Source organism: Megachile rotundata, chromosome 8, assembly GCF_050947335.1.
Source record: "Megachile rotundata isolate GNS110a chromosome 8, iyMegRotu1, whole genome shotgun sequence".
Lineage (NCBI taxonomy): Eukaryota > Metazoa > Arthropoda > Insecta > Hymenoptera > Megachilidae > Megachile > Megachile rotundata.
This window is the reverse complement of record NC_134990.1, coordinates 7,830,083-7,846,383: the sequence shown is the minus strand read 5'-3', so window position 1 is coordinate 7,846,383 and position 16,301 is coordinate 7,830,083. Positions and strand designations below refer to the sequence as shown.

The 16,301-nt window shown below is 32.5% G+C and overlaps 1 protein-coding gene across 3 annotated transcripts in view; it reads left to right on the top strand.

Moving 5' to 3' along the window:
• nAChRa7 (nicotinic acetylcholine receptor alpha7 subunit) overlaps positions 1 to 16,301 on the top strand; it is a 317,950-nt gene extending 301,649 nt beyond the window's left edge. For 2 of the 3 annotated variants that reach the window (XM_076535177.1, XM_076535179.1), the window contains 3 exons: positions 1,211 to 1,352; positions 2,334 to 2,731; positions 5,939 to 16,301. In XM_076535177.1, the coding sequence (XP_076391292.1) occupies positions 1,211 to 1,352; positions 2,334 to 2,731; positions 5,939 to 6,106 (708 nt within the window). In that variant the 3' untranslated portion in view covers positions 6,107 to 16,301. The remainder of the gene's footprint in view (positions 1 to 1,210; positions 1,353 to 2,333; positions 2,732 to 5,938) is intronic. The other variant, XM_076535178.1, reaches the window with a different exon arrangement.

Genomic DNA, 16,301 nt, shown 5'->3' with positions numbered 1-16,301 from the left:
TCGAGTGATACTGGTCTACCTACTTACACGGATTTTACTGTCTACCCTATTCTTCGCCGTCTGCTGTTTACTTCTTCATTTGTACTGTTCTACTTCATGTTCTACCCAAGTGATACTCGCTTTTCTTCAAAATTACTTTATTTCCTTTATTCTGTATTTTGCATTGTTCACGTAATTTTATTTACATGAATAAGTATTTACAATTCTAACTATTGCAAATAGTAACTATTGCAAATTCATTCTTGATTAAGTATGAATTATTACAATGTTCAATTGAATTTATCGTATGTTGAACATATTTTATTTACTCATCGAAAGGCAATTTATTTACAAGATACAAGTTAAATTAGACTGTCGTTTAATTAATATACGTACATATCAAGTTTCTTTCTGCAAAATTTAATTTTTACTTTAAAACACAAGTTAATCATCTCGTATGATTATAACAAAATACAGAACTACATTTTTAAATTATTTACTCTTAAATTGATGTCTTATTGTAGTTATAAAAGTACACATTTAAAGTTTGAAAGGAACGTCATTATAGAACTTGAAATGTAGTAATGTCAACCCACAAGTTGGCGCGCGGCTGACGTGAAGAGTCACGGCTCCAATTGGTCGGAATAGAAAAATGGACGCCTCACATATTTTCGGTGGAACAATTGGCTCTCGCGGTCATGTGCACCAATTAGGCGAAAAACAATGACAGTCGGCAAACGTCTCTCAAGTGAGCGAGATAGCGCGAATTGCGTTCAGCAGTTGTTATTGTCATTATTATTCTTATGCGCCTGTATGTAACGCTGGAAGTGTTCACGGTGGGGATAGAGCTTCTTTTACTTTGGGTCTTCACGCGCCAACTCGTGAGTTGACATCCGTACGTAAATTATTACGCCTAAATTGAAAATTCACGCGTACCAAAAATACGAGAAAAATTGACAATATTTGAACTGCGAGTGCGTCACGAGTGCGTCATGGTTCTCGCGCCGACTCGTGGGACATACGTACGTAAATTATTACGCCTAAATTGAAAATTCACGCGTACCAAAAATACGAGAAAAATTGACAATATTTGAACTGCGAGTGCGTCACGAGTGCGTCATGGTTCTCGCGCTGACTCGTGGGTTGACATCTGTATACGTATACATATCTAATGTATTCTGAATGAGTTACATTCAGTGACATTGAGTGACATTTTGAATTTGTTTTTCAGGTGAAAGTGGTATTCCTTTATTGGCTGCCTTGTATACTACGTATGTCACGACCGTCTGATAAAGAAGAGAAAGAGGCGCAAAAGTCTCAAAAGCCCTCTCCAGTCACCGGTAATTTAGCGACACGAAAAAGCATCGACATAAGTACTGACAACAATTAATACTATCTATATCAGTGTCTTACTGTGTCACACTAACACCATTCACAGTCATACACCGACAATACTTGCACAAACATATACAAACGCAGCACTTATGTACTTGTCTTATTTCGAATTTCTTTACATTTAATTGAATAATTGTATTTGGATGATTGTTAATCCTACTGTTTAATGTACCCTTCCTTATATTGTTTATTATGTAATATCGATTCATTTTTTATATATTTATTCGTGGTTGATTTCATTACTTATTTGTTATTTATTACCTGACAGTTTTTTGAACTTTTCTCTTATGTATTTTGTTTATTTATATTTCTAAAGGTTCCTAAAGTACTAGGTAGACGTTCCTAAAGTACTTTTTAAGTTATCTATAGATCCCTGTTTTTAAAAAAAAAAAATCATAGCATTGTTCCCAACATCCTAGTGTGTCTGATTAATATTGTTTAATGAGTTATAATTTGTTCAAGTTTTTGATGTTCAATAGGTGTAAAATACAAACCTGTACTCTTCCTGTTTCAAGCAATTCCTAAATCTTCAAGTTTCTAAAATTTTCTGTTTCTAAATATTTAGAATTCTGAATTTTCTATTCGACAATTTGACACTTTGGCAATTTGATAATTTCACAATTTAATGACTTTACAATTTCACGATTTTATAAATTGACAAATTTACAATTTGCCTTATTGAAAATCCACATATACATCAAATAGTATTACCAAACAAAAATAACAGCAGTGTAATTTTCCATGAATTATGATTTGCTCACATCAGTAAAATATTTATTGAATCTCGAAAATCCACATATATATCAAATAGTATTACAAAAATAGCAATATTGTAGCTTTTAATGAATTATGATACCAGAAAGCTATTATACCTCATTAGACACCGAAAGTCTGTATACTGACTAATAACAGCAGAGTGATGTTAGTTAAATTCTAACGATAGTATCTCGTTTGACCAGGTACCAGCAAATCGTACGGTGACCTGGAACTTCCTCAGCGGAGCAGCAAGTCCCTCCTAGCGAACGTCCTGGATCTCGAGGACAATGCTCTGGCATCCCACAACAACCTTCTGAACAACGTGTACAGTACTCCTGGTCCACACCATCACACGATGGGCCACGGGCACAGTCACATACACACGACACCCCATCACCATCACAGCCACGCTACGACGCCTCATCATCAACATGCGACGCCATTGGCACACTCCTCTTACCCGGGGTCACATCAGATCGGTCACACGCCTCATCATCATCAACATCCACCTGAGGCGCCCGGGCCCCAGGTCGAAACGATACTTCAAAACGCGTGTTTCTGTGCCCGATACGAGCTCATCCTGATCCTCAAGGAGATTAAGGTATGTTTCTAATATATCCTCGCTTTCAACGACTACCTCGATCGATACGAACAGAAAAGAACATTCCGAACATAAGCTTCTCTGCCATTGGATTCGCTTTAACGGAAACTCTTTATTCGATTCGCTTCTATCTTTTTACCCTTATATTCTTTCATCTTCTTCGAGAGGCTACTGATGAAATTCGTTTGTTTAAGGGGTATTATTAGCGGATGAGCAATTTCTTTAGTGGAGTTGCTGGGTTCTGATGTTGTTCGGATTGCATTTTGGTTATTTGGAATTTTTGGGGTGTTTCTTTATTTGGGTGGAAATTGAATTATTTTGGTGGTGGTTTGATGGTTATGTGATATTATTTGATAATTCTGTGAGGAAGCTTTTGAGGTCTAAGTTGGAGTTGGAGTTGAAGTCTGGGTCTGAATGAAATTATTTTAATTATTTTATTAAGTTATTTGAATTAGATTTTGTAGAGGTTATTAGTAACTTTTAGATCAATTTTACTATGTAATTATTGAATTTTATGATTAATTACTTGATGAACTATATGATACTTTTTCTGAGGTTCCTGATATGAAGTTGACTGGGTTTTGGAGACTGGGTCTGACTTAAATTATTTTAATTATTTTATTAAGTTTTTTGAGTTAAATTTTGGTACAGGTTATTTAAAATTTTTAGATCAATTTTATTGTATAATAATTGAATTATATGATTAATTATTTGATGAACTATGTGACAAACTTTTTAAGGTATCTATTCTAAAATTAACAGAGTCTAAATTAAATTATTTCAATTCAATTATTTTAATTATTTCATTTAATTCTTCAAATTAAATTTTGCACATATTATTAGTAACTTTTATAACTTTACTGTACAATAATTTATACAATAATTGGACTAAATAATTAATAACTTGACAAACTTTTGCTGTCACTTATTTTGAATTTAATTAATTTTTAATCAATGTGCAATTATAAATTCCATTCAAATGAAATTTGTATCACAACTTTAAATTAAATTCATTAAATTCACATTTGAATTCAATCAATATTCCAAGTTAATTATAAATCTTATTTGCACGTTATCCATGCTTAAAATCAATTTATACTTTAAATTTAAATTATAAATTTTATACTTTAAATTTAAATTATAAATTTTACTCATCTTGTACTCATTTAATTTATAATTTACAATCTGGTTATAAGTTTTAATTGTTAATTTTGTTAATGTTGCTTACAATTTTTTTAATTTCACTTATATTGAATTTATACATAACATTTTATCTCAAATTTTAATTATGAGTCTGCTTTATATAAAATTCCTTTATGTTTTATGTTTTTATTACAAATTTTATTTGATCTCAATTTGTTCATCTTTAAATTCAATTTGTACTTAAATTTCCTTATATATTTTTTATAAGATTTTTAGGACTTGATTTTAACTTGATTTTAACTTGATTTTAACTTGATTTTAATTTGATCTTAACTTGATTATAAATCTTACAAATATCAAACCTGTAAATAATTAAATTCAGTTTACAAAAATAAAACACTATTTCATCCTATCTCATAATAAATTTCACTCATCCACAAAGACTCATAAAATTAAACATAAAATAACATCCCACACGTGTAATTAACAAAATTATGAAAATATCACCGAAAAGCGAAGCAAGTATAGTAATTAACGATGACATGTTTCACATAAATGCCAGGGTAATTCAATTTCGATAACATAAATAGAGAAATGTTCGGGCAAAGTATTAACAGACACATTCCCATAGAGACATAGAGGATGAAACTTTGGTATAAATCACCGTAGGTAGTCGAACACGTACGAGCAAAGTCTGCTGACGAACGTGAAACTATTCATTCCTGTACGACTGTTTGTGCAGGATTATTAAACCTCGTCTATTTCTCGAGAACTGATACTACGAAGTCAAACACTCGAAACCTTTCGGTGTTCATAATTGTGAACCGAGTATTGAACGGAAAATTCGTGTTCGGCCGTAGGCTTCTGATTCCGGTTTCGAAGTCTTTGTGGATTCTAACTTTCTGAATCTTAACGTGTATTATTTTAGAATTATGATGATTTTCAAGTTTTCTACTTTAGTGGGAGACATTTTTATATACTGAAAGTTTTAAGTGTTAGATATTTAAATTATTTGGTGCTTCACATAGTAGAGTTTGCAAACAATATCAGTCAAATTAGTTACTAAACCTGCAAATAGTAAATATAAAAATTAACAAATGTCTCAGATCCCTTTTCCAGGTGCACAAGTGTTTAAGTTTTTAAATCTTAAATATTCAAATACCAAAGGTGCTTCACATCTCCAAATTCCAAATTTCACATATTCAAAATTCCCTAGACTCCAAACTTCTCAAATTCAAAATTCCCCAGATGGAGAATTCCCTAGATTCCAAACTCCCCAAATTAAAAATTCTCCAAATTCCAAATTACACAAATTCCAAATTCCCCAAATGGAGAATTCCCTAGATTCCAAACTCCCCAAATTAAAAATTCTCCAAATTCCAAATTCCCCAAATGGAGAATTCCCTAGATTCCAAACTCCCCAAATTAAAAATTCTCCAAATTCCAAATTACACAAATTCCAAATTCCCCAAATGGAGAATTCCCTAGATTCCAAACTCCCCAAATTAAAAATTCTCCAAATTCCAAATTCCCCAAATGGAGAATTCCCTAGATTCCAAACTCCCCAAATTAAAAATTCTCCAAATTCCAAATTACACAAATTCCAAATTCCCCAGATTCCTAATTTCCCAAACTCAAAATTCCCCAAATTGATGATTCCCTAGATTCCAAACTCCGCAAATACAAAATTCCCCAAATTCCAAATTTCCCAAATTCCAAATTCCCCAAATTTCAAATTTCTCAAATTCCTAATTTCCCAAAATCCCAAATCCCCAAATCCCCAAATTCCAAAATCCTAAAATTGCCAATTTCCCAATTCCCTAATTCCTCAACTCCCCAAACTCCTAAATTCTCAAATCCCCAAATTCCTAAACTCCCAAATCCATCTAGCCAATCCCAAAATCCCATATTCTCAAAACCTTCAAATCCCATTTAAAACACCTCCAAATCCCCTAAAATCCCCAAATACCCTAAAATCCAAAAATTCTGTCTTCTCCAAACATCCAACCTTACAAACCCCAGCCACCCACAACAAAATAAGTAACACGAATCTCTCTTTTGCAGATAATCACGGATCAGCTAAAGTCGGAAGAGTTGAACTCGAAGGTGACGAACGACTGGAAGTTCGCGGCGATGGTGATCGACAGAATGTGCCTAATCATTTTTACTCTGTTCACCATCATCGCTACCATCACCGTCCTATTGTCGGCGCCGCACATCATCGTCACGTGATTCAGAAAAGCTCAGCCTGCCGGCGGTAGGTCGGGGCTCGTCGACGATGATCGTGCAACGGCGTGTCATTTCGGTGCGGACGACGAACCTGAAGACACCAACCTCGTGCGCACACGATACCAGCTAATTCGGCTAACCACGTTCGACACCTTCATATTATCGAACGTCCGGCTTGAGGTTGCGCTTCGAAGTCATTTAGTCGCCTGTTACCGGGACAACTGCACGATAGGAAGCAAATGCGGGGATCAGCCTCGTATTCTTTACGATATATAAGATATATCATCATGTAGGTCATTCGAAGAGGACGCCTTAGCGAGACACGTTGAAAACGCGCCTGCACACAGGCGCCACACATCACACACACGCGCACGCATACACGCATCCAGTATGGCAGTTGACCTGATCGCTCTGGAACGCGCAGGATTGCCTACGGATTTTCATTTTTATTCCCACAAAATTCTGCCGGATTTCCACACTGCGGTCGGTAGATATTTTTAACCGTTTTCGTTCGCAAATTGTGAGGTTGATCGCCGTGTTGAAATCCTGCTTTTGCATTCTTACTTGAAAAGTAAAGTGTTTTGTTACCCAATGAAATGGGAGGAAAATATCGAGAGGTTTTGTTCGGCGAGCGAACATTTGCGTGCATGCGTGCGAACACACATTTGCAAGACACAAAACATAACAGAGCATCGAGGACCGTCGAAGCGTTTGAGTTTGTTAAAATCCCGGCCGCGAATCGGTCATGGTCGCGAGTGCCGCCGGGCGAATAGAGGAAGAGAGAGAGGGAGGGAGAGATACAAACAAAAGAGAGAGAAGCTGAAGAAGGGTACACTGCTCCTTTTATTGTGCTTAATAAATAATAATAATAAAAAGCGAGACGAACACGATTAAGAGCAAAGCGCACACATTAATATTCCGTAAATAAAACTGAGAACAAAGATGGAGGAAAGAGAGAGAAACTAAGTAAAATAAATACCTACACACAAATGAACTGCCAAGACGATTAAAAACAATGCCAGTGAATTTTCTTATCCGTATCACTTAGTAAGTAAATCGACGAGTTAAATAAAACGAAAAAGTAACAAAAAAAATAATAATGAAATAAAAATAATAATGAGATAAAATAACGGGGGATTTATACTACGATTTAAGATGGCGTGGCGTTTATCAAACGAGAAAATAACGAAAAAAAAAGATATGAGCGAACACTACCGTTTCTTTGTTAGCTCGTAAGAGAACACACAGCACATCCGGCGTAAGCGAGCGGGCAGAGTGACACGGGAAATTTGAAAAAAAAAAAGGTGAACGAACTATGACAATTAGCTTTCTTCGTTTCCACGCATTTTCTTTTCCCTTCTATCGGCGGACATCGTTTGTTGTTGTCCCTCTGTACACGCTTGTACTCGAGCACACACTGTACACACTCTCTCTCACGTGTAGACACACAGACACACAATTCTTCCGAGGGTCTTCGGCATCCTCGAGAACTCTCGAGGAGACTTCCGGTCCTCGAGGTCAGGATCCGAGATTCGCGACGCGATCTCAGGCGCACTCGAGCCCGTTAGTGTATATTTACTTTTTTAAATCGAGTCGCCGTCGAACGAGGCGAATTTCGACGATCCTTTAACTTCTTGTTCTTCGGGGTTTGATATTCACGAATCTCGAGAGATTGCCGAAGTCTGCTCCTGGCAACAATCTCTTGCTCTTCGACCGCATCGCTATTCAACCTGAATGGCCAAACTATTTGCAGTTTGACTGTGAAAAGGTACCCACGTCGGATTATCCGTCAACGGACGAACTGTTCCGATTAATTTTGTTGCTGTAAAAGGAAATCCGGTGACTGTTTCGAATTTTTGGAATTTCTGGATATTGAATTATGGGGGAATCGAATATTTTACTGATAACGTGAAACTACATAATTTAATAAGGTTTTTTAAAAATATTTTGATGATGATTCTGGATGTTTTAAACTGGATAATTTAATGGGTACTTAATTTGTACATAATTTTGCAAAAGTATGTTTAAGATGTATTATGAAATTTTATGTCAAGCAATTTTGTTTTTAAGAAACCTGATCTGCAGTAATTGATAAATAGTGTACTTAATTATTACAATGTTATAGCAATTAAAATAACTGGAATTGGTTGAATGAATGAGAAGATTTCTTTTGCAAAAGTAATTGGATGTAAACAGAAATTTTAGGTTAAGAAATCTTGTTTCTGAAAAACAACTTGAGTTACTAAATGGAAATGTGCTTAATTATCCTGGTACTCAAATGAATAAAATCAATTAGTTGAACAGGGAAACTTTTTGTAAAAGTAAAAATAAAATTGAAAATATCGAAAGTTTTAGGTTAGCTTCTTGAGTAACTATTAAAATGCACATAAAATTCTTAATTCATTTATTTATAAAGTTACAATTTGTGAAATTGAATAGAATATGAAATAATTGGAAAATTAATTAAATTACTTAAAATTATCTTGTATCACTATTTAGGTTACGTAATGTTCTAATAATTAGAATGAATTCTTTTAAAAAATTGAGAGAATATGAAACTCCAAAATGTTTATGCAAATTTTTAATTTTGTATAATAATTTATACAATTAGTGTACTAATGAATAACCCATTATTTTTCCAACAAGGTAGACATAGTACAAATTCACAATATCGCCATTCGTTTTACATGAAAAATGGCGACGAGTATTATAGAATATGAAAAATTACTTTTAAGATAGAGTAAAGAATTTATTTTGTTAAACATAGATACTGAATTTGACCAAACAAGTGGATTATTCATTAGGAACCTAATTATTCACTTTATTAATAATTCTTATAATATGTATATTTATCTTTCTATTTACTCTACAGTTTATCTATTTGCTTATATAAATATTACAGAAGTATTTAATATTTAAGTTTGTTAAGAATCAATCAACTTACTTTTGCAAATGGAATTCATGAATAATAAAAGCTTTTTATTGTTAAGTGAAATATGAGCAGATTGTATTTAAATTTCTATTTCGTTAATATTTTATATTTCTATTTTGTCAATGTTTTGTTCTATATTTAAATTTGCAAAAATTATTTGAGGGTTAGGTTATGTTCAAGATTGTATCGTATTTGAGGTTATAATTAACTTGAGGAGTCTTGAATAACCTAACCCTAATTCAAAGATTTAGAAATTTACAAAAATTATTTGAGGGTTAGGTTATGTTCAAGATTGTAACTACCATAAGTCTTGAATAACCTAATACCCTACTTCAAAGATTAAATCTTTGAAGTCATTAATTATAATCTCTACACATCTAACATTGTCCTTTCTACTCTAAAATTATCTGAAAATAGATTGATTGAAAATTTCTAAATTTGCAATCAAACACCACACTATTCAATTCCAGAAATTCATATATGATATGTAAGATGAAACTCCAAGTTCATGTATGTAACTGAAATGAAAATACAGTACACATATTCGTCGATTCTCTAGAACAATCGAATCTTTGTCTGCGACGAGTTTAGCGGCAAACATTTTAGTCAATATATACGAGTGCTCAGTATTTAATACGATATATTCAATTTAATATTTTGACTGGTTGCGAGACGAAGATTCGAACGCACGTCTATCTACGTTTTGACGAACTAAGGTGGAAACTGGATTTCCTTTGCGAGCCGTAAGTTTCCAAATTACTCAGAAATGTTAGATAATTCGTTCATTTCAATTATTCGATCGTTTTGCTTCACTTTGACTGCGTTTTGACTGAGATTGCGTTAGAACAACATGGCGTGAAATATCTCCTTGTTCTCTAGTTGAGCTCAAATACAACCTCATTGAGTATTATTAATATTAGAGATAAGGTTTATTGTAATTGCTAGGTTTTGAAATTTTATGAGATGAGGTTTTCTCAAATTTATTTTTATTTTTATTCTTCATACTTTGCTTTGATGCCTGCCACATATTTGTGGGTTCAACACTGAACTTTTCAAATTAGTATTATTTTTTATAGTTGTATCTATAAGGTTAAATATTATTGTCAATTGTTATTAATATTTGAGATAAAATTTAGTATTACTGACAGTGTTATTTTGTATTTCTTATTGTAATAATGTCTGCCACATATTTGTGATTTTTATACTAAACTTCTAACACTATTATTCTTCTTCATAATTTTATCTACAAGGTTAAATATTAATTAAAATTTGTAACTTAATATCTGGCATACATTAAATGAAATACAATTTGAAATTTTGGATTTCACAAAATGTGCAGCCATCAAAGAATTAGAGTTTCACAAATATTATGTTTTAATGGAACAAGAAACAAAATGAGATGATTGTTTGAATAATTCACATCTTCATGGAGTTATTTAATGTTGATTTAAAAATTATTTTATTTCTTTACTGAAATGAGGTTATGTTATTTCTTCATTGAAATAGAAATTATTTCATATTCTTGTTGAAATAGAAATTATTTCATTTCTACACTGAAATGTAATTATTTTGTTTCTTCGTTGAAATGAGGTTATGTCATTTCTTCACTGAAATAAAATTATTTCATGTCCTTGTTGAAATAAAAATTATTTAATTTCTTCATAAAAATGAAATTATTTTATTTCTTCATTGAAATAAAAATTATTTTATGTCCTCGTTGAAATGAAATTATTATTTCTTCATTAAAATGAAATTATTTTATTTCTTCATTGAAATGAGGTTGTTCGTTCCTCCATTAAAGTAAGGTTATGTTACATTTTAATACAAAAATAATTTGCCATCGCTCTAATTCCATAATTTCGAATACTGTGTTGTTCTGACGTAACTCGCCGAACCTTACACGACAAAAATAGTAAATAATCTAAAACTTATTAGCTCCCTCAGACTCTGAACATAAAACTCCAACCTCTGTCTCTAGTCAATACATAAAGCACGTTTAAGCAACCAGATGTTAGCTCGTAAATTATTTTCGCTACGATCGACACGAAAGACAGCTCAGAAAACTAGAAACCGAAACGAAGAACTAAGAAGCAGGCTTGTTAATTAAAAGCACAGGACATCGGAATCTCGTTAACGGATAGTCTCGCAGGCGGGTTTTTTTCGTTGAAGATAAAAAAAAAAAAACACGAACGAAGGACAGAAAAAAAATGCAAAAAAAAACCCTGGAAAAATATAGCACGTTTTTGGCCATTGGCATCGACACGACAACCAATCACGTTATCTTTTAAAATACTATTATAACGGTTACAGAATAATAATTAATTAAAGCAGCAAAAAAAATAAACTAATAAGAAGAAATAACGTTGTTAACGATGTTACAGGAACGATTTTAAAAAGCAAAAAAATACGTAGAGGATATAAACTATAATCAGTAACGCCTGGATTGATGGAATTAATCATTCTCGATCTTTAAATCAGCTAATTAATTAAACTAATGGATTAAATTAAAGCTCTTAATGGTTCGTGCCGGACGGTTTTTGGTAGAGAAATAACAGTTATCGCATATAGGAACGTCGAAAAGATGACAAAAATATTTAATAAAACTAAAAAAAAAAAAATGTAAGAAGAATCGCGGCAAAGATATTTAAAACGATTGAAAGTTCGGCATGCAATTAGTGTCGATCAAAGTTGCAAATTAAATTAAGTAAATAAATAAAACGGCAGAGAATCGCGCGTTAAAAATGCTGTGGTGATTTTTTCGCGATAAAATCGTCGACACGTGTTTCCATTTTATTGAGGAAATCGCCAAGTTACGGGTTGTTCAGCGACGATTTTTATCGCGAAACGAGCATCCGTTTTGCAGAAATTCTTTACACTTTCGTTTTATTTTTCGCAGTCACGTTTGCTGTAGTTCAAGTTGGTGGAAAGAGTCGCACGACGACTGTTTATTGTTAAAACGCGTTCGGATAGAGCCTTTTAGTGGCCAATTTGATTTTTAAGTAGTCGAGGATTTAGTTGGTAGATGAAATGAAATTGAAAGGGAAATGCAGGAAATATTTGGCGAGGAGATTGGTAGAAAATTGCAAATCAGCGCGTTAGTTTATTGTATTGATACTGTTCCTGCAGTAGACTCTTGTTATATTGCCAAGGATGAGAGAATGGAATGAGAGATGTTTGAAGTTGGCGATATAGATAGAGATATGGTGATATAGGAAGATTGTACGTTTGCATATTTTAATGTTATAACATTTGTCATTTCTTGATTCAAAATTTGAAATTGGCTAAATGTTCAAGTTTGAAAAATTGAGAAATTGAAGAATGAGGTTGAAGAATTGAAGAATGGAAAAATTGAAAAATGGACACATTGAATATTTGTGAATTTGTAGATTTGTAAATTTTGCATTGTTTCGGTTTGCAAAAATTGTAACTTTATTGCGAAATGTCAAAATTTTTCAGTTTTGTAACTCACCTTATAAAATTTCTGAATTTTTGCATTTCAAAATTTTTTAATTTTTCAATTTAGAAAAATTGAATTTTGCTTGAAAAGTAAAAGATTTAGGTCGTAATTAGAAAATTTATATACTTTGGGAAGCTAAAAATTTCTCCTTTTGTAAATCTATAAATTTGTATATTTCTTCGTTTGAAAATCTAGGGATTTCTAAATTCTTTACCTTGGGAATCTAGGGATTTATAAATTTCACCCCTTAGGAATCTAGGGATTTATGAATTTCTTCATTTAGAAATCTATGGAGTTACAAATTCCACTCCTTAGGAATCTGGGGATTTATTGTATATTTCGCCCCTTAGAAATCTAGGGATTTTTTAAATTTCTTCCCTTAGGAATTTAGGGATTTATGAACTTCTCCCTTTAGGTATCTAGGAATTTATAAATTTCTGCCCTTAGGAATCTAGGGATTTGTAAATTCCTTCCCTTAAGAATCTAGGCATTTTTTAATTTCTTCATTTAGAAATCTAGGGATTTATATATTCCTCTCCTTAGAAATCTAAGGATTTATGAATTCCTGCCCTTAGGAATCTAGGGATTTATAAATTCCTTCCCTTAGGAATCTAAGGATTTTTTAATTTCTTCATTTAAAATTCAGTGATTTATAAATTTGTTCATTTAAAAATCCAGTAACTTATAAATTTCTCCATATAGAAATTTTACAAATTTGCAAATTCCGTCATTTGAAAGGTTAAAAATTTCACAATCTGCTAATATCGGAATCCATTTAATTAATTTGGAATTTGGCAATATAGTGCAACGATTTCCTATATCACCACGATCTACAATGACAAGAGTTTAATCCTTAAAAGCTGGCAATATAAAAAGAACCTACCATATCTAAAAAGTACTAAAAGTACTGAATTATTCGAACTTCCGAATAATAAAAATGTATAATCATTCCGACTAATCACTTTTTCAACAACGAGAAAATCTCTAGCACAAAAGCAGCAATCCCTCGTTATCCGCGGTTAATATAGCACCATCAAAGTCTCTACCTGAGTATCGCAAGATCTTATGTTCTCCATCGGTGCTCGAACCGTCGAAAACGAGGGACCGTAGTTATTCGAAGTAAAAGGACAAGTTGCTCACGAGAAATAATTTAAGTGACGAATTGCTCAGAGTGTGTCACTCGAGAAGACACCATTGACACACAAAATTGCAATAACACTGTCGATAGAGGGTCGCAAAACGTAAAATAAATCCTAGTTCATTTAACGAGCAATAAACATAGCGTATTCGACGAACCGAACAAACCACAGTTTGTTTACGCAATATTTTACACGAAGGACATCGATCAGATTGGCCACAAAATGGCTCGTTCGTGTCGCTCTAACGCGACGTTTCAATTTTAATTGTACGTGTAAGCAGATTAACGAGTAACTAATTCTTAACGGAGAACATAACATCGAGCCTATCGATATATTGTTATTAATTAGTTCGTACGGAAACTTGTGTTGAGATACACTTTTCATTTAAAAGAAAAACGAACACACGGATCCGTTGTTGCAAACGAACGTTCGTGTTTAAACGTTAAGCCGTTCAATAATTAAAATAAAATCATATACTCGTTCTGTGAAAGATTTACTTGTTGCCACATATCGAAGTCAAGTTGGAATTCGAAACGAGTTGCTCACTTGAACAAAAATATACCAGAAAAATCCACGAAAAAAAAAACACGTAATAAATAATTAAGCGAATAGAGAAAACGAAATAAGGCGGAAACGAAATTCGTTTCACGCAGATGCTCATTATTGTTTTTATCCAGCGAGATCCGGCGATATAACGGGAGACCGAGCCGGATGCTTAGTGATGGTAATTAATGTTCGAGTATACTTTTCGATTATTACGCTCAACGTTCAAGCATTTATGCTGTTCACGAGATTCAGGGTCTTAGAGATTAATTAGAGACGGTAGAACAACAATTATAAAAGAATTATTAAATAAACGAGATGAAAATTATCGGATGTAATGTTAATTCGTGATTATGGACGATCGGTAAAAGGGAGTACTTTCGTTCGATTCGATCTTTTATGGTGTTTTAGTTAGAGGGTGAAAAGTTGCAATTTTTATGGGGTGCGTTGAGTGGTACGGACCTGAGAAAGGTGCCATATATCGAGGGAGTAAATTATGCAAACTTGCATCTGGGATTTTCAGGAAATTTTCAAGGTTTTTGGTTTTCAATTCTGGCGACTTCTGGTTTTCAATTGCTATAATTTTTTTTCAGGGGTGATTTTTTAAATTAAAGGAATTTTTTAAATAAATCTCTTTGTATAATTATATTTTGTTTATTTTAAATTAGTAATAATTAAGTAATTTTTCAAATATTCTTATTATTGGTTGAATTATAATTGAAAGGACCAGTATGCTTTGATTAAAAAATACAATTACAAGAAAATTAATATTTTCAAATTTTCAAACAGAAAGAAGAAAATTTATTAACAATTAATTGCTTATTTAATTTGACTAAAAATTACGAATAAAGTAATTCAGTAAAATTTTTAATTTATTCAAGCTCAAAGTTTCTTTCAACTGAATTCAAAGTTTATTTGGTCAATTTATTTAAAATTGCAGTAATTAATTATTATAGTTTAATAAAAATGATAATTAATGTGTAGTTACAAAGCTATGAATTGTTTAGAAAAATGTATTCTTTCAAATTTGAAAAAAAAAACCAAATGCGAACGACAAAATGGCGGGAAATGGAGGAATTAAATGTTTAATTAATAACAGCAGTATATGTTCCATAATGTTCTTATTTATTAATAGAAAACAGAGTATATAAAATTAAAATTATTTTCTTGCAATATTCATAGAACTTTTCATAACAAATTGGTTTAATAAAAAAAACTTGATATGATATAATTTAATTTTTGAAAAAATCTATGCTATTTTAAATTTGACTAGTTAAACTAAATTTTAGGGTGTATAAACTATATAAATTATATTATGTGTTTATCATGTGTATAATATAAATTATATTATGCACTTATAATACATGTAATATAAATTTTGTTATGTACACATTCCCCATATAATATAAAGCATATTATATTACATATATTCCATATTACATTGAAACATAACCTAAAAGAATACAAGAAATATGAAGAAACAAGAAATCCCAGATGACAAAAAAATTTGTTTGAAAAAAAAAAGTTTGCCTTTGTCCGGTTCGTACCATAAATTAGGCATCCGTATCGCCAACAGATGTTCGAAGGAGGATAAAAGAAATAAACTTTAAATTCAGACGGTTTGTGACGACCCGCATTTTGTACCGCAATAATTCATGGAACGGCATCGAGGGTGATATAAATCGCACATGGTGTCCCAAGTGTTTCCACCTTCTTGAACTCGATGAAAGAACCGCGACGAGACTTCTTTCGAACGATACACGCAGCAAACGTAAACCGAGAGGATCGACGTGTGAATGAAAAGAAAACGTCTTCTTTTTGGTTGATAATTTTTGTTTGACGGTAAATATTTGTTCGGTTATACAGTGGTTGCTGATAACATGTGCAGACATCGATAGAACCATGAACTCAGATTAGGAAAACAATATGTATATTTCTTCCATCCTGTCCCGAAGATGTTCCATCTTGTTTTACGTTTTCTTCGGAAAGAATCCGAGGGTGAGAAACACTCATTGTCAGGAATTCTCTTTGAAGAAAGCTTTCCGGTTGAAAATAATTGAACACTGTAGATCGAGTCTCCTTCTTATTTTACAAAACGAAGAGGAAACACGATCCTTGAGACAGTGA